The 19913-nt window shown below is 43.3% G+C and overlaps 1 protein-coding gene across 5 annotated transcripts in view; it reads left to right on the forward strand.

The window, feature by feature from the left end:
- Positions 1–19913, forward strand: part of ass1 (argininosuccinate synthase 1) — a 191196-nt gene that overhangs the window by 32484 nt on the left and 138799 nt on the right. For all 5 annotated transcript variants that reach the window (XM_069886007.1, XM_069885978.1, XM_069885970.1 and 2 more), the window contains exon 2: positions 1165–1277. In XM_069886007.1, coding sequence (XP_069742108.1) covers positions 1170–1277 — 108 coding nt within the window. In that variant the 5' untranslated portion in view covers positions 1165–1169. The remainder of the gene's footprint in view (positions 1–1164; positions 1278–19913) is intronic.

Here is a 19913-nt window from a genome sequence, read left to right on the forward strand (position 1 = left end):
AACCTCTTTGAAACATGTGCACAAAGCTATGTTGAATATCTATAATCCGTCACTGGCCATCCAAATTCTGTACAACTCCGATGATCTGAAATCAGATTCTCCAATATTCTCATTTAAAATTTTGGATAAATGAGGATATTGAAAACAAATCTGAAATCCTCATTTATCCGAAATGTTTTCAGAGTCAAAATGATGTCACAAGTTGGAAAAAAAACACCTGACGTGGAATTAGAACAACGATTGTCCTCGTTTCAGTTAACTCCCTTCCTTCTCTCTTTCCATTTCTTCTTTACCTTCCCCTGTTGACTTTTCTCTCCATCTCTCCCTCTCAAACTGCACACCACTGTCTCCCAGCTGCAAATGGTTGGAAGAATCTCTGGTCTCGGCGTCATCAAGGAGATTAGCCTCCCGGGCAGGGGCAGGACCTTGTGCTCGGTGGCATTCCCTCACCTTCCTCACCCCTTCCTACCCTCTCTTCCCTTTGGCACAGCGGACCTCCCAACGGCGACTCTGAACTGTCCCCTCAGCCTCCTACCACGCACACACTCTGGACTCCCCAGTGTGCATGTGTGGTAGGCCTAGGGGAGGATTTGGAGTTGGCTGTTGGGATTGGGATCTCTAGTGACTGGAGAGACAGGAGCCTTCTGACTCACTAGTGAGTGTTCCACCAGCCTGGGGATCAGTGGCAGTGGTGTGTAAGTGTCAAGGATTGGCGGTTGGGACATGTTGGGATTGGCTGCAGCTAGCAATATTTTGGTGAGAATTAAACATTATTTTAATGCTTAAAAAGCTTTCCCTGTTGTTTAATCATTGGTACAAGTGATTTGCTTTTGCTACTGGGCTGTTTTTAAAAAATGACTTTTTCTCTGAAGAGAAAAAAAAATGTTTATCCCTCATAGACCTGGTCCAGTCCATTTGGAGCACCTTTCGACAATTTACCTCCTACTCCTGTCCGGCTCACCAGCCTATAATTTCCTGGGTTATTTTTTTAACCTGCAATGGTTTTTCTGTTAAATTTTGACATTACAAGTTGCTTGATTCTATCTTTTATATGGGATTGACATTTATTCTTACAAAATTTTGAGAATAATTTACATTTTACATTTTCATGAACCATTGTAATCCAACTGTCTTTCTCTTTTCTCCCACCCTTAATTCCTTAAGGCTCAATGTCTCAGTCAAAAGGAACTGTGGTTCTTGCCTACAGTGGAGGCTTGGATACCTCATGCATTCTGGTCTGGTTGAAGGAACAAGGATATGATGTCATTGCATATCTGGTAAGATTAATTTTAGTTTAATTGCTTTAATTTCCATTCACTAAATTTAGGGTGGTAATGGTAAAAAGTAAAGTGAAAAATTGGGACACCAAACAGCAAATTAATTTTAGAGTAAAAATGATAGATGGCATTAACTACTTTGTGTTTGTGGTGTGATTTGGGGAGCAGCACAGTCCTCTGTATAGGAGTATATGCAGGAGGCTAATTGCACACAATAACTTCTGTTGCTGTGAAAACTTATGCTGACGTATACAGCCTATTTTTCATTTACTTGATTATATTTTTAAAAAGTCAAAACTGCAGCACTGTTAGTGTAATGGTAAATGCAAAGCTGTTTCAACACCAGCAACTTGGGTTTGAATCTGTCACTGCTTGTAAGGGGTTTGAACATACTCCCTATACTGTGGGGGTTTCTGCCAGGTGATCTGGTTTCCTCCCAACCTCCAAAATTGTTTGGGGTTTGCTAAATTTAAATTAAAAACAAAAAAAATTGGTTTAATGTCTAATTGAAAGATAAAACTGGCACAAAGTAGTGCATGGAGCTGCTTGGATATTGTCCTGGAGTTGGCCTTTGAGTACAAAACTGAATGCTTCAGGCAGATTTTCTCTCAACTGAGCCAAACCATCGACTTGTGAATGACTGATGCAGGGGTTGTGGAGTACAATAATAATTAGGAAGATCTGTGTGAACTCTGTTGAAATGGTACTGGAATATAACCAGGTAGACTGGAAGTGCTCAGAATTTTAGACTTGTCAAGTAATTTCCAATTCCAAACATCACAAGCTGAAATTCTTTCTCCACAATGTCGCAAACAAGGATAGAACATTTATTTAACATCAGATGACATATTTGAGATCTATGCATGGATTGTGTGTGCACGAGGTCTGTGGGAATAACAAAATAGCCCTTCCCAAACATCATGTCCTCCATCAGTGTGAATGACACCACAGAGGACGAGCCCATTAAAATGTGCACAATGCCATTCCTCTTTGAAATAAAAATTTGGTGGTCAATTTAGCAGTCTGAGCCTAGAGTTACACAGACCAATTTGACTTGTGGGCCTTGCTTGAAACATCCCTGAATTAATAAACAAATTAATTTTGGTGAAACTTGTTAGGTCTGCTTTGTTCATGAATGAGTGAGACAAACACCAGACTGAGTCGAAATCAGGGTTCTTTGTTCTTTATTACCGGATTGTAACACTTGCGACCAACCATGTTAGTCGGAGAATGCATTCTGCCGTTATCAGCAAAGTGGTGATTTTTTTTATACCCTTGGATATGTGCTTAGAACATCATCATATCATTACTTGTCCAATGACTAAAACTGTTGCTATCCTTTCCCTGCTAGCTTCCTGCCTCTCAATCCATCAATGTCTCTCTTATCTTGTAAGTACAAGGATGCATTCACATCTTGTTACAGCCCTGTACATTCCCATCTCATGATGTTTTACCTAACAGGAGTACAAGGACACCTCCCCTTCTTGTTACTGCCCTGTACAGGGTAACTCCCTACACATTCCCATCTCATGATGTTTTACCTTACAAACTGCTGAATGAATCCTAGAGCAGCAGTTTGATATAATTTGACAGGGTGCCTTTAAAAGATTGTGGGTCTTGCCCATTCTCTGACTTTGATTTAAAAAAAAAAAAAAAAATTGGCCACTGAGATTTGCCCAGAGACAAGTCGGTCAACCATAAGGCATAAAATCTCAAACCAAAAGTCAACAAATGTTTTCCTTTTGCTCTTTTCACCTCTTTGTCTTCCTCTTGAAACCTGCTGATGTATTGGTTCAGCTGGCACTGAAATTCAGGAGCTCCGATCATTATTTCCAGAAGACCTCTTTAGTAAAATATCACCTCGAGCTCGAATTAGAACAGGATAATCTTTGGATTCTGTAATATTATCTACTGGGAAAGGATTTGCTTCCCACCCACAGCTTTTTTTTTGGACTAAACTTTTTACTTGCATTTTGATCTCACCAACTGTTTTTTATTGCATTGAATGAGTCTTTGGCTTGTGGCTCTCTTTCTCTGAGGCAAATGTTCAACAAAGAGTTCTTGATTGTTCAGTGGAATGAAGGATCGATTGTAACCTGATGTTCTAAAACAGAATCGTTCTTGGCCTTCATCTCAGACTTCTTTATCTCGCAAATCATCCATCTGCAACTTGAATTAGTTGAAAGCCTGTGAATGTTAACTGCTAAATAATTGCTTTAACTTGCTGCTTCTTCCTTGGAAAGAGTCCATTTCAGCAATAAATCCAGCAATGTCTTTGCAGCGTGGTTTACACTTGCATCATCAATGTAAATGCAGATAAGTTTTGGAATGGATGCAAATAGAGAGCTCTCAACATGAAAGATTACACATGAGGCGCTTTCAAGCTGGGAAAACACCTGTCTGTAAAGGTGGAGATTCTTCGCCCTTACTGCCGGAGACATGCCTTCCTGAATGCGCCGTGTCCAACCCTTCTTGGGGAAGGATGATCGATGGAGCACTGCGCTCCGCTGCCTGACCTGAATGTACAGCCACTGCAAGCGGCTGGTTAGGGGTGAGCTGATGATGCTGTCAGCCTGTGACCCATCTCCCCACTCACCCTTCTCCCTCCAAGGCAAGGGCGGCAGCCCCCGGCGGCAGCCCCCGGCGGCAGCCCCCGGCGGCAGCCCCCGGCGGCAGCCCCCGGCGGCAGCCCCCGGCGGCAGCCCCCGGCGGCAGCCCCCGGCGGCAGCCCCCGGCGGCAGCCCCCGGCGGCAGCCCCCGGCGGCAGCCCCCGGCGGCAGCCCCCGGCGGCAGCCCCCGGCGGCAGCCCCCGGCGGCAGCCCCCGGCGGCAGCCCCCGGCGGCAGCCCCCGGCGGCAGCCCCCGGCGGCAGCCCCCGGCGGCAGCCCCCGGCGGCAGCCCCCGGCGGCAGCCCCCGGCGGCAGCCCCCGGCGGCAGCCCCCGGCGGCAGCCCCCGGCGGCAGCCCCCGGCGGCAGCCCCCGGCGGCAGCCCCCGGCGGCAGCCCCCGGCGGCAGCCCCCGGCGGCAGCCCCCGGCGGCAGCCCCCGGCGGCAGCCCCCGGCGGCAGCCCCCGGCGGCAGCCCCCGGCGGCAGCCCCCGGCGGCAGCCCCCGGCGGCAGCCCCCGGCGGGCTGAAACGGCCTCACTGGGAGCTTTGGCCTTCGGGCCACACTCTGCAGCTCAAACAGTGGCAGAGCAATTGATGGCAGTCTTCTTTCCCCATAATTCCCCATGCAACTGGAGCTGTTCTGGGAATCACAGCAGTTCCAGCGGCATGGGGGATTGTAGGTAGAGAAGATGGCCATTGCTCTGCTGCGTATTTATGATGGGTGGTGCTATGGCACCAGTCGCCCCACCTCCATAGGCTCCGGAGAGCACTATGAGGCGTCTATGCTGGAGCAGCCTTTTAGGGCTGCTGTCTGAAAGGTAACTTAAATTTTCGATCTGCTTCTGTCTGTAGCTGGCCTTCTGGCAGAGGCTTGACATGAACTGGTCTATTATTTAAGCCTGGAATCTGCCCCCAAATCTTGTGCAATTCACATTGACGGGGTTACGGCAGAGAAAAAAGGCAAGTATAATGGTCATAACTTTTTAATTGGTTTGTTATAGGTGTTTCAAACTTTTTTGGTTGTGGGCCACATTCAAAAAAATGAGTCACGGGCCAAGCAATATTAAGCTGGGTAGTTTTCAACCAGTTACACTGCAAGAAAAATGGTGTTTTTAGACCAGAAAACAACTGTGCCATCAAAATTCATTTTGTTTCAAAATAACTATATTAATTCTCAGATCAGAAATCTTGAAATGAGTTAGAGAATGTCAAAATGATACTGTGAACACAATATATAAATTTAATTGAAGGTGCAAAACATATGGGATTGCCAGTTAATTGGGTGTGATTGGGCACCAAGGACTAAGGGCCTGTTACTATGATGTACATTTTTTAAAAATTCTACATTAATGTCAGTGTATAACAAGTCAACCAATATTTAACACTCTAAAATAGTTTTTTCATTATTTCTTTGAGGGAAACTTCATATTCATGGTTATACTTAATACAAGTTTTTGTGTTGTAATCTATGTGGCATTTTTTTTAATTGAATTGAGTTGTATTGCAGCAAAAAGTCTAATATATTAATGTTATGAGTGTGAAGGAACTTTTCTCTTCAATGGTTGTTTAGAAATGACATTACTACCACCAAATGCAACGCCTGATACTGTGGAAAACAAAGACTAATTTGTCTATTCAATGTTCTGACGTACTTTAAATTGGAATGTATATTACTCTCAATTTTATACCCTTGGAAATCAGTGGCCACTGTATTGTTAAGTAACTTGCATTTGAATTTAATAAGACTTGTAAATCAATACTTTGAATGCCTAGATGCTAATAATTAAAATTTTCATCCAAAATAACTATATTAAATTGAGGAGTCAAATGATGGAGTAGTGGCCGGTAGGGGAATACCAGTTCTCTCCAGAAAAGAAGAAAAAGCAAAGCCCCAGATTCACAAAACACAACAAATTTAAAAAAATAAAGGTGTGGAGAAAATGGCACCGAAGAAAAACCAAAAGCAATGGCAAGAAAAACCAAAAGCAATGGCAAGAAAAACCAAAAGCAATGGCAAGAAAAACCAAAAGCAATGGCAAGAAAAACCAAAAGCAATGGCAAGAAAAACCAAAAGCAATGGCAAGAAAAACCAAAAGCAATGGCAAGAAAAACCAAAAGCAATGGCAAGAAAAACCAAAAGCAATGGCAAGAAAAACCAAAAGCAATGGCAAGAAAAACCAAAAGCAATGGCAAGAAAAACCAAAAGCAATGGCAAGAAAAACCAAAAGCAATGGCAAGAAAAACCAAAAGCAATGGCAAGAAAAACCAAAAGCAATGGCAAGAAAAACCAAAAGCAATGGCAAGAAAAACCAAAAGCAATGGCAAGAAAAACCAAAAGCAATGGCAAGAAAAACCAAAAGCAATGGCAAGAAAAACCAAAAGCAATGGCAAGAAAAACCAAAAGCAATGGCAAGAAAAACCAAAAGCAATGGCAAGAAAAACCAAAAGCAATGGCAAGAAAAACCAAAAGCAATGGCAAGAAAAACCAAAAGCAATGGCAAGAAAAACCAAAAGCAATGGCAAGAAAAACCAAAAGCAATGGCAAGAAAAACCAAAAGCAATGGCAAGAAAAACCAAAAGCAATGGCAAGAAAAACCAAAAGCAATGGCAAGAAAAACCAAAAGCAATGGCAAGAAAAACCAAAAGCAATGGCAAGAAAAACCAAAAGCAATGGCAAGAAAAACCAAAAGCAATGGCAAGAAAAACCAAAAGCAATGGCAAGAAAAACCAAAAGCAATGGCAAGAAAAACCAAAAGCAATGGCAAGAAAAACCAAAAGCAATGGCAAGAAAAACCAAAAGCAATGGCAAGAAAAACCAAAAGCAATGGCAAGAAAAACCAAAAGCAATGGCAAGAAAAACCAAAAGCAATGGCAAGAAAAACCAAAAGCAATGGCAAGAAAAACCAAAAGCAATGGCAAGAAAAACCAAAAGCAATGGCAAGAAAAACCAAAAGCAATGGCAAGAAAAACCAAAAGCAATGGCAAGAAAAACCAAAAGCAATGGCAAGAAAAACCAAAAGCAATGGCAAGAAAAACCAAAAGCAATGGCAAGAAAAACCAAAAGCAATGGCAAGAAAAACCAAAAGCAATGGCAAGAAAAACCAAAAGCAATGGCAAGAAAAACCAAAAGCAATGGCAAGAAAAACCAAAAGCAATGGCAAGAAAAACCAAAAGCAATGGCAAGAAAAACCAAAAGCAATGGCAAGAAAAACCAAAAGCAATGGCAAGAAAAACCAAAAGCAATGGCAAGAAAAACCAAAAGCAATGGCAAGAAAAACCAAAAGCAATGGCAAGAAAAACCAAAAGCAATGGCAAGAAAAACCAAAAGCAATGGCAAGAAAAACCAAAAGCAATGGCAAGAAAAACCAAAAGCAATGGCAAGAAAAACCAAAAGCAATGGCAAGAAAAACCAAAAGCAATGGCAAGAAAAACCAAAAGCAATGGCAAGAAAAACCAAAAGCAATGGCAAGAAAAACCAAAAGCAATGGCAAGAAAAACCAAAAGCAATGGCAAGAAAAACCAAAAGCAATGGCAAGAAAAACCAAAAGCAATGGCAAGAAAAACCAAAAGCAATGGCAAGAAAAACCAAAAGCAATGGCAAGAAAAACCAAAAGCAATGGCAAGAAAAACCAAAAGCAATGGCAAGAAAAACCAAAAGCAATGGCAAGAAAAACCAAAAGCAATGGCAAGAAAAACCAAAAGCAATGGCAAGAAAAACCAAAAGCAATGGCAAGAAAAACCAAAAGCAATGGCAAGAAAAACCAAAAGCAATGGCAAGAAAAACCAAAAGCAATGGCAAGAAAAACCAAAAGCAATGGCAAGAAAAACCAAAAGCAATGGCAAGAAAAACCAAAAGCAATGGCAAGAAAAACCAAAAGCAATGGCAAGAAAAACCAAAAGCAATGGCAAGAAAAACCAAAAGCAATGGCAAGAAAAACCAAAAGCAATGGCAAGAAAAACCAAAAGCAATGGCAAGAAAAACCAAAAGCAATGGCAAGAAAAACCAAAAGCAATGGCAAGAAAAACCAAAAGCAATGGCAAGAAAAACCAAAAGCAATGGCAAGAAAAACCAAAAGCAATGGCAAGAAAAACCAAAAGCAATGGCAAGAAAAACCAAAAGCAATGGCAAGAAAAACCAAAAGCAATGGCAAGAAAAACCAAAAGCAATGGCAAGAAAAACCAAAAGCAATGGCAAGAAAAACCAAAAGCAATGGCAAGAAAAACCAAAAGCAATGGCAAGAAAAACCAAAAGCAATGGCAAGAAAAACCAAAAGCAATGGCAAGAAAAACCAAAAGCAATGGCAAGAAAAACCAAAAGCAATGGCAAGAAAAACCAAAAGCAATGGCAAGAAAAACCAAAAGCAATGGCAAGAAAAACCAAAAGCAATGGCAAGAAAAACCAAAAGCAATGGCAAGAAAAACCAAAAGCAATGGCAAGAAAAACCAAAAGCAATGGCAAGAAAAACCAAAAGCAATGGCAAGAAAAACCAAAAGCAATGGCAAGAAAAACCAAAAGCAATGGCAAGAAAAACCAAAAGCAATGGCAAGAAAAACCAAAAGCAATGGCAAGAAAAACCAAAAGCAATGGCAAGAAAAACCAAAAGCAATGGCAAGAAAAACCAAAAGCAATGGCAAGAAAAACCAAAAGCAATGGCAAGAAAAACCAAAAGCAATGGCAAGAAAAACCAAAAGCAATGGCAAGAAAAACCAAAAGCAATGGCAAGAAAAACCAAAAGCAATGGCAAGAAAAACCAAAAGCAATGGCAAGAAAAACCAAAAGCAATGGCAAGAAAAACCAAAAGCAATGGCAAGAAAAACCAAAAGCAATGGCAAGAAAAACCAAAAGCAATGGCAAGAAAAACCAAAAGCAATGGCAAGAAAAACCAAAAGCAATGGCAAGAAAAACCAAAAGCAATGGCAAGAAAAACCAAAAGCAATGGCAAGAAAAACCAAAAGCAATGGCAAGAAAAACCAAAAGCAATGGCAAGAAAAACCAAAAGCAATGGCAAGAAAAACCAAAAGCAATGGCAAGAAAAACCAAAAGCAATGGCAAGAAAAACCAAAAGCAATGGCAAGAAAAACCAAAAGCAATGGCAAGAAAAACCAAAAGCAATGGCAAGAAAAACCAAAAGCAATGGCAAGAAAAACCAAAAGCAATGGCAAGAAAAACCAAAAGCAATGGCAAGAAAAACCAAAAGCAATGGCAAGAAAAACCAAAAGCAATGGCAAGAAAAACCAAAAGCAATGGCAAGAAAAACCAAAAGCAATGGCAAGAAAAACCAAAAGCAATGGCAAGAAAAACCAAAAGCAATGGCAAGAAAAACCAAAAGCAATGGCAAGAAAAACCAAAAGCAATGGCAAGAAAAACCAAAAGCAATGGCAAGAAAAACCAAAAGCAATGGCAAGAAAAACCAAAAGCAATGGCAAGAAAAACCAAAAGCAATGGCAAGAAAAACCAAAAGCAATGGCAAGAAAAACCAAAAGCAATGGCAAGAAAAACCAAAAGCAATGGCAAGAAAAACCAAAAGCAATGGCAAGAAAAACCAAAAGCAATGGCAAGAAAAACCAAAAGCAATGGCAAGAAAAACCAAAAGCAATGGCAAGAAAAACCAAAAGCAATGGCAAGAAAAACCAAAAGCAATGGCAAGAAAAACCAAAAGCAATGGCAAGAAAAACCAAAAGCAATGGCAAGAAAAACCAAAAGCAATGGCAAGAAAAACCAAAAGCAATGGCAAGAAAAACCAAAAGCAATGGCAAGAAAAACCAAAAGCAATGGCAAGAAAAACCAAAAGCAATGGCAAGAAAAACCAAAAGCAATGGCAAGAAAAACCAAAAGCAATGGCAAGAAAAACCAAAAGCAATGGCAAGAAAAACCAAAAGCAATGGCAAGAAAAACCAAAAGCAATGGCAAGAAAAACCAAAAGCAATGGCAAGAAAAACCAAAAGCAATGGCAAGAAAAACCAAAAGCAATGGCAAGAAAAACCAAAAGCAATGGCAAGAAAAACCAAAAGCAATGGCAAGAAAAACCAAAAGCAATGGCAAGAAAAACCAAAAGCAATGGCAAGAAAAACCAAAAGCAATGGCAAGAAAAACCAAAAGCAATGGCAAGAAAAACCAAAAGCAATGGCAAGAAAAACCAAAAGCAATGGCAAGAAAAACCAAAAGCAATGGCAAGAAAAACCAAAAGCAATGGCAAGAAAAACCAAAAGCAATGGCAAGAAAAACCAAAAGCAATGGCAAGAAAAACCAAAAGCAATGGCAAGAAAAACCAAAAGCAATGGCAAGAAAAACCAAAAGCAATGGCAAGAAAAACCAAAAGCAATGGCAAGAAAAACCAAAAGCAATGGCAAGAAAAACCAAAAGCAATGGCAAGAAAAACCAAAAGCAATGGCAAGAAAAACCAAAAGCAATGGCAAGAAAAACCAAAAGCAATGGCAAGAAAAAGGTGAAGGCCTTACCTGCACGAAAAAGCAGGGACCTGCTGTGGAAAGTGGAGCCCGCTCCCCAAGGTTAGTGGAGACCCCGCAGGGTCGCGACCCACTGACCGCAACCCACCGACCGCAGGACTGCAAAAATAGCTCACAGAGCCAAACAGAGGTGCACATGACAAGGAGAACACGGATGGCAGGGGGGACCAGCTGTGGAGAGATGTCCGACAGCAGGGTTCCCAGCTGGAAGATAAAGAAAGCAACGGGAAAGGGAGGGGTGAGAAAAAATAGGAAGCAAGAGACACAACAGAAAACCACCCCAGAAGAGGACCAACATCAAGAAACCATGAAAAAAATACCCACTGTCCTGGGTAAACTTGTACCTATCACTTTGTTCGTTTTAGATTGGTCACAGTGTTTGAGCTACTGAAAGAAAACCGAGACACATGCCGAGAACACTTCAGTTTATACAAATCTTTATTACAAAATCTTGCTGATTTCAAATTACAATATGCAAGCCCTTCCCAATTATACTTATCAACGCCTGGACTGGTCCAAACTGCCGAAGAGAGGCAACGACCGCACACTTGTAATAGGTTCTCCACCTCCCCCAATCGGGACATTGGTTGGACTCTAGAAGTTTTTGCTGAGAGACGTTTCCACCTCTCAGAGAGTCTGAAACTTCAGCAGTGGGACCATGGCTTATATTACCCAAAAATTGTTTGCTCAAAGCCCATCACACTGAATAAATGGTTTACTTTTCTTCAAGGTCTCCTGACCGTCTGCGACCAACAAAAGACAACTGCATCTCTGGGCCACATAGTGAAATTTAGATTCTCTTCTGATTCAACTGCATCTCTGGGCCTGATGCTGGAATTTAGATTATGTCTTCTAATTCACATGCATACATTCTTGCATAGCTGGTCTAAATCCTCCATTACACCAACAAACTGAAACAAGCAGCTCCACAAGAAAGTCAGAAGTCTCTTCAGATACAAGGAAGAGAAATAGAAGACACAAACGCAAGAGCAGACACAAAAGAACACCAAGCTCTGCACAGAGGAATAGGAGGTCAAATGAATGGACAGTACATAGATAAAAAAAATTTTCAAGAACAAATGAAAGCATTAAAAGAATGTTGACACTAGAATTTAGTGAAATGAAAAGAAAAATGAAAAAAAACTATGATACCATAACAATTTAATTGTTGACAATACAGTAGTTTATTGATGTGCTCACATATTACAGTAGGCATTTCTGTATCTGCTGTCTTTAAATTTAATTTCAAGTAATACAATAAAACTTCAAAACACATTAAAAAAACAGTGAAAAATAAGAAGAGGTGAAATGATCAAGAGAGGGACAAACAAGGTAGTCTCCAAAATTCCTCCACAGTTCTCAGTGAATATCGTTCATGGACCAAGTGTTCACCTTAATGATGAAATTGTATCAATCTAGATAGACTATTAAAGTTAACAGATTCCTTGCAAATCAAAAACGTTCCCTCCTTTACTTCTGGTGGTGGTGGCGGGGGGTGGGGGGTGTGGGGGAGAAAGGGAAGTATTCATTTCCCCCCCCCCCCCCCCCCCCGTCTGAAATTTTTGGCTCTTCCCTTGATAGTTTCCATTCTTTTTGGTTCTGACTTGTTTAATCAACTGAGGTAAACGGTTTTTTAAATGAGGTAAATGTTTTTTTATTAACTAAGCTAAACGTTTTCATCGATGAGTAATATTTCACTGGTCAGTCTTGTTTTTGTTCAAAATATCAGCAACATCTAGTGTTGAAACGAAGAAGTGCAATGTATATACAGAGCAATGTATTGTTAGAGACTATGTTCTAATGGGCAATTTTCCATTTAAAAAAATTCAGCCTGGGCTACTTAAAAATGCGCAACAGGTCACAGCATGGCCTGTTTGTGATTTTAAAAAAAAATAGACTTCAAATATCTCAAAGATGGAAGGAGAATTTTGTTGGTTAGTTTCAGGTGGCGTTTGTTCTGATTTTCCCACACCACCCCCCACCCACCAGTCAGCGCTATTGCCCAAGTCCTTGCTACTACTTGAGGAATGCCCTTTTGGGTCCAGGTCTGTCTAAACCAGCAAGAGTGGCCACATGTAATTTTGAGGGAATGATGGTGTGGCCATTTTGACTTGTTTGGTGAACATTCAGACCAACATAAAGTTCTGTTTGCAAGATGGTAAACCATTGGTCCTTATTGACTTACTTTAATTTCCAAAACAGTAGATAATTTTATGAGTTGATTGTTCTAGAATGCTTACCATGGTTTGTATATGGGCATCAAATGATGAGGCCCACAGACTTGGCAAAATTTTGTGAACAATATGGAAACAGGTCACTTGGCCCTCCACATCCATGCTGACCAATGGGCATCAATCTATAATTAATGCCATTGTTCAGCATTTGGCCTGTAGCCTTCTGAGCTCAAGCAATTAATGGTACCTGTTTAGACTCTTAAATGCTGTCAGCAATTCTGCTTCCACCACTCTCTCTGGGAGTATATTCACTCGCTGGGTGAACATTTATATTCATGAGATTGAATAGAACCAGACACCATTGGCCTTCAAGCCTGAAATTCTTGTCATTATCTACCTCAGTGCAATGTTGATGCCTTTTCTGTTCTGTTGATGCCAGTTGCTTGTGAGAAGTTTGAGTCCCTGGAACCAGAGTATAGTCAGTTACTGCAAACTAATGTTTAATCAAATGTTAAATTTGATTGAGTTGGCTGGTGTGTTTCAGTGGGTCAGGCAGCAACCTTGGACAGAAATTGTCAGGACCCTTTATTGAGACTCAAGTGGCAAGGGGAGGGAATTGGGGGTGAATAAAAAAAGTGGGGAGGTGCTGAGGTGTTGGAGTACTGGACAGAAGAAGGGTGGAGAGATGGGAAGAGATGACTGTGGAGGGCCAGGAAAGGTGAGAGAAAAATGAGAACAGGAGTGAGGAAAGGAGAGATAGAAGCAGACTGAACTGGATAAGGGAGGGGTTTACCTCAAGCTGTTGGGTTTGAGGCAGTTCAGAAGGAAATTGATAGGTTGTTCCTCAAGTTTGCATTTGGCCTCACCCTGGTAATGAATTTGGTGGAGGACAGAAAGGTCATTGTGGAAATGATGAGGAGGAAATTAAATAGCTGTCAGCTGGTTGTTCCAGCTTGTCCCTATGGACTGTGTTCAGGTGCCTGACTAAGTGGTCGCCCAATATGCATTTGGTACCACAAGTGTTGAGGAGGCCACGCTGAATGCAGTAGATTGGGTTGGGTAAATCTCTGCCTCAAATGGATGGAGGAGAGAGGGAAGAAGGAGGGATACATTTTGCACTGTAGTTACAGTGAGAAGTACTTGAGCTGGATAGGGTTGGTGGAGAGGGATGTGCTGACCAGGGAATGGTGGAGAGACTGATCTTGGCAAATCCCATTCACTTCACTTGCTGGTGGAAAGGGGTTGTTTTCTGTTCATGAATCTCAGCCTTTCATAATTGATTCCATTGCCATTATTTCCACCTCTCATCCGTAGTGTTTAAAAATAAATCAACCACTGTCTCGTCATTTCCATCTCATAACCAGATTTCTTCACCATATTCCTCAAATCTCCTGAATTCACTTGTCCTAATCCCACCCATACTTTCTTTAAATTTGCCTAGTCAATTGGAAAATTGAAACTTAAAAAAAAAGAAAATGAATTAACCATGTATTTGTTAATGTAACTGGAGTAATGTGTACTTGCTGGACAATCTACTGGTCAAGTACTACCAAAGTCCAAAGGAAGTTGGTTATTGGAGTTTAACCTTCCTGCAATGTGGTGGCAAAAACTTTCAGTCCAGCAAATTGATTACATGCATCCAAACAAAAAGGAAGCAATCACTTGACCTTGCAGAAGTCTGTCTATTTGCATTTCCCTGTCTTTGGATTTAATCTTCCATTTCAGCCTGGCTTCTTGGAAGCTTCTGTTTTACTTTTTAAGTGCAACAAAATTTTGTTTCTTGTATCAGATGGATTTTTACAAGCTACAACTTTATTGTTAAAGATGAAGATTGATCCTTAAAATGTAATTAATCAAATTTAAATTCCCCAGTGTTCATTGTGGAATTCCAAGTTTTACATTTGGGTTATCAATCCAGAGCTCTGGATTATATCCACAGCACAATAATTGTTGTGTAGCGGCGGCTACACTGCTCCTGCAATAACACACGCAACCAAACAGGTTGAGCTCAGTGAGCAGACTAGTTTATTGCAGGCTGCTGGGCTGCATTTATACTCCCAGCCCGGACCTGGCTGAGAACCGTGCTGGAGGGCGCTGACGTCATCCAGGCGTCACGTGGTCCCCAAGTGTGGGTTTCTAGCCCTGAGCTGGAAGGAAGGGAAAACCCCAACAGCACTATTTTGGCCGGCTGCCCCACCGTGTGGCTTACAAGCGGGGCCGGTTTGCCTGCCTTGTGGTGAGCCGTCACACAGCACCCACCCCCAGAACCGGTGTCCATATAACTAACCATATAACTGTTAACGGCGTGGAAACAGGCCATGTCGGCCCTTCAAGTCCACGCCGGTTAACTTGAACAATGCAACAGATTCACTTCTTCCTGTAAAGTGGAAAATCTTAATGAAGTTAATTCTCAGAAATTGTTAGTTCCAGCAAGATTCGGAGTCTGCAATCGAATCTTTGACCCCGAATTTTCTCTTTTAGAATGTCACGAACCTCAACCTCAATGTCCTTTTTTGCTGAGCGGCCTCACTTTTTGGGCTGAGCAATGACCACGGGCTTAGTAGGATTGAGGTGCACTGGCTTCAGCCTGTCCATGGTAAACAGCTCATGCCTGCTGCCCAAGTCCAGCGTGAACGTCGAGCCGGAACACTGTATAACCTTGTACGGCCCTTCGGATGGTCGCTGTAGAGGTGCCATGGTCGGGCCCCGCCAAACGAAAATGAACTCCGCGGAAAGCAGCTCACCAGGAATGAGTCGGGCAGGTGCCATGCCTGTGTGGTGGTGGGGGTTCAAAGGAGTGCAAGCGTGCCCTGAGTTGAGGAAGTAGATCATGGGGCGACCGCTGATGATTGTGAGGTGCGTTGACAAACTCACCAGGTAGTGCCAGCGGCGCACCGTAGACCAGCTCAGCTGATGACGCCTGCAGATCTTCCTTGGGAGTGGAGTGGATGCCCAGGAGCACCCAAGGCAGTTCGTCTGTCCAGTCGGGACCGGTGAGGCGAGCCATAAGCACTGACTTAAGGTGGCGGTGCAGATGTTCGACCAGTCCATTGGCCTGCAGGTGGTAGGCCATGGTGTGGTGTAACTGTACCCCCAACCTGTTAGTGAGCTGTGCCCAGAGTGCAGATGTGAACTGGGCGCCCCGATCGTTGGTGAGGTGAGCCAGGATGCCGAACCGGGCAACCCAACCATGCAACAGGGCTCTGGAGCAGGAGTCAGTGGAGGTGTCTGGCATCAAGGTCGCCTCAAGCCAGCGAGTGGTGAGGTCCACCACCATAAACAGGTAACGGTTGCCCCGGGAAATGGGTAAGGGCACGATGATGTCCACGTGAATGTGGTTGAACCGTTCCCGGATGTGCCCGAACTCCTGAACAGGTACCCAGGTGTGCCTGTGCACCTTGGACATCTGGCAATGGGTGCATGTTCTGGCCCAGCCCGCAATCTGCTTCTGCAGCCCATGCCATATGAACCGTTCTGCCACCATGCGGACTGTGGATCTGATGGACGGATATGAAAGGTCGTGTATGTGACGGAAAACCTGCCTGCACCGCTGCTGCGGAACCACTGGCCCGGGGTGCCCAAGGAAATATAGCCGGGACGGTGCCTTCGCCGCTCTGAGTCGGGAGGTCTCTGAACCGTAGGCCGGTGATGGCAGTCTTGAAGGCCCTAGTTTCTTCATCAGCTTCCTGGTCCCGGGTGAGCTGGTCGAAGTCTAGGCCAGGCATCAGCATGCATATGGCCGGTCTCGAGAGTGCATCGGCAACCACATTGTCCTTCCCCGCCTTGTGCCAAATGTTGGTGGTAAACTCCGACATGAAGGAGAGGTGACGCTGCTGGCGGGCCAACCAGGGATCCTTTGCCATCGCGAGCGCCTGGTTGAGGGGTTTGTGGTCAGTGAAGATGGTAAAAGTCCTTCCCTCTTAAAAAATAGTGGAAATGCCGCACCGCCAGGTACATGCCCAGTAACTTGCGGTCGAAGGCACTATACTTGCGTTCTGGCGGGCGGAACAGGCGGTTGAAGAATGCCAACGGCTTCCAATGTATAGAAGTACCCTCCCCCTTACATTCTACTGCCTCCTGGATGAGTTTGGCATTAGGCAATCCTGTCTGCCTACGTGCTGTTTTTGTGAACTTGGAGGACCAGGGGATGAGGTCCTCACCCAGGATGAGACATATAAGGCAATTGAACAACTGAAAAGTGGCAAAGCAGCAGGTATGGATGGAATCCCCCCAGAGGTCTGGAAGGTTGGCGGCAAAACTCTGCATGTCAAACTGCATGAGTTTTTCGAGCTTTGTTGGGACCAAGGAGAACTGCCTCAGGACCTTCATGATGCCATCATCATCACCCTGTACAAAAACAAAGGCGAGAAATCAGACTGCTCAATCTACAGGGGAATCACGCTGCTCTCCATTGCAGGCAAAATCTTCGCTAGGATTCTCCTAAATAGAATAATACCTAAGTGTTGCCGAGAATATTCTTCCAGAATTACAGTACGGCTTTCGCGCAAACAGAGTAACTACTGACATGGTCTTTGCCCTCTGACAGCTCCAAGAAAAGTGCAGAGAACAAAACAAAGGACTCTACATCACCTTTGTTGACCTCACCAAAGCCTTTGACACCGTGAGCAGGAAAGGGCTTTAGCAAATACTAGAGCGCATCGGATGCCCCCCAAAGTTCCTCAACATGGTTATCCAACTGCACGAAAACCAACAAGGTCGGGTCAGATACAGCAATGAGCTCTCTGAACCCTTCTCCATTAACAATGGCATGAAGCAAGGCTGTGTTCTCGCACCAACCCTCTTTTCAATCTTCTTCAGCATGATGCTGAACCAAGCCATGAAAGACCTCAACAATGAAGACGCTGTTTACATCCGGTACCGCACGGATGGCAGTCTCATCAATCTGAGGCGCCTGCAAGCTCACACCAAGACACAAGAGAAACTTGTCCGTGAACTACTCTAGGCAGACGATGCCGCTTTAGTTGCCCATTCAGAGCCAGCTCTTCAGCGCTTGACGTCCTGCTTTGCGGAAACTGCCAAAATGTTTGGCCTGGAAGTCAGCCTGAAGAAAACTGAGGTCCTCCATCAGCCAGCTCCCCACCATGACTACCAGCCCCCCCCACATCTCCATCGGCACACAAAACTCAAAACGGTCAACCAGTTTACCTATCTCGGCTGCACCATTTCATCAGATGCAAGGATCGACAACGAGATAGACAACAGACTCGCCAAGGCAAATAGCACCTTTGGAAGACTACACAAAAGAGTCTGGAAAAACAACCAACTGAAAAACCTCACAAAGATAAGCGTATACAGAGCCGTTGTCATACCCACACTCCTGTTCGGCTCCGAATCATGGGTCCTCTACCGGCATCACCTACGGCTCCTAGAACGCTTCCACCAGCGTTGTCTCCGCTCCATCCTCAACATTCATTGGAGCGCCTTCATCCCTAATATCGAAGTACTCGAGATGGCAGAGGCCGACAGCATCGAGTCCACGCTGCTGAAGATCCAGCTGCGCTGGGTGGGTCACGTCTCCAGAATGGAGGACCATCGCCTTCCCAAGATCGTGTTATATGGCGAGCTCTCCACTGGCCACCGTGACAGAGGTGCACCAAAGAAGAGGTACAAGGACTGCCTAAAGAAATCTCTGGTGCCTGCCATTTTGACCACCGCCAGTGGGCTGATATCGCCTCAAACCGTGCATCTTGGCGCCTCACAGTTCGGCAGGCAGCAACCTCCTTTGAAGAAGACCGCAGAGCCCACCTCACTGACAAAAGGCAAAGGAGGAAAAACCCAACACCCAACCCCAACCAACCAATTTTCCCCTGCAACCGCTGCAACCGTGTCTGCCTGTCCCGCATCGGACTTGTCAGCCACAAACGAGCCTGCAGCTGACGTGGACTTTTTACCCCCTCCATAAATCTTCGTCCGCGAAGCCAAGCCAAAGAAAGGAGGACCAGGGGGTATCCTGTCGGTGTCCCATCATGTCATTGTCCTTATTCACACCTTCCCGACTCTCAGGACTTACTAACTTATATGCAGAACTTGCTAATTCTGTCTAAGGCTTCACTAATTACATATCCGGAACTTGCTGATTTCTGTCTCAAAGGCTAGAAGACCCTTATCTTATTCAGACTAACTTTACTTCCTACATTCTATTATCTATTCTCTATCCTTATCTTATTCATACTGTGAACTTGCTGATTCTGTCTAAAAGGCTAGAAGACCCTTATCTTATTCAGACTAACTTCCTACATTCTAATATCTATTCTTATCCTATTCATACTGGCTTTCTTCATTACACATATATCTATACTAGTTTCCTCATCTTCATATTTTTATATCACTTTTACTCATCTCTCACAATCCTCACTTTTCTTTTAGATCAGAGTTACTCATCTCTCACAATCCTCACTTTTCTTTTAGATCTGTTACTCATCTCTCACAGTTCTGTGGTTCATGAGCTTCCAAAGCATGCTGGTTCTTGAGTGATTTTCATTTCCCCCCCCCCCCCAACTCTGTCCCAGTGAAATCGTAAAGGTGAGGGAATCTGACTGGAGTCATTTAATCATATTTATTTGCAACCTATTGTCATCGGAACATAGAAATAATAGGAGCAGGTGTTGGCCATCTGGCCCGTTGAGCCGGCAGATCTGGCTGTGACCCAGGTCCAGTTGCTTTGCCTTTTCCACAGAACCCTATTCTGCAAAAATCTATCTTACTGTGTCTTAAAAATATTTAAGAAGGTAACCTCTATTGCTTCCTTGGATGGAGATCCACGGAAGATTCACCTCTTGTTCCTACTCATGCTTTTTCCCCCTCCTCCTTCTCCCTGTCTCCAACACAAGCTGATGACCCCTGCCTGATCTCATCCAGAGATCTCCAGTTAGTTTCATTAAATAAATGTTACATAAGTACATTATAATAAAATATTTACAAATCTTGTATAATAATATAAATGGTTTTATAACCTACGTTATATTAAAAGTAGGAAAAATATCACATCTAAATTATCGAACTGCACCCTACAGAGGCTACTGGTTTAACACAAACAACCCACTACTACTAATAAAAAAAAAAGATAACCAATGGTGTCAAAAGCCAGACAATTAATTTTACAAATTTTGAAAATAATTGAGAAAAGAACCCATAAAGAAACAAAGTTAGGATTCATTTCAGTAGTGGAGCATCTAATTTTTTTCCAAAGTCAAATATGGCATCATATCAGACAACCACTGGGGTGAGAGTGGGAGGGACAGCATCTTTCCATCTCATTAATATGGCCTTTCTAGCGATAAGGGAGGCAAAGGGCAACTACATGGGATGGTGAAGCAGCCAATATCAGAAAAAGATTTTGAGTCAAAGTAATGTTAAGAATTAAAGAC

This window comes from Narcine bancroftii, chromosome 1, assembly GCF_036971445.1.
Source record: "Narcine bancroftii isolate sNarBan1 chromosome 1, sNarBan1.hap1, whole genome shotgun sequence".
NCBI lineage: Eukaryota > Metazoa > Chordata > Chondrichthyes > Torpediniformes > Narcinidae > Narcine > Narcine bancroftii.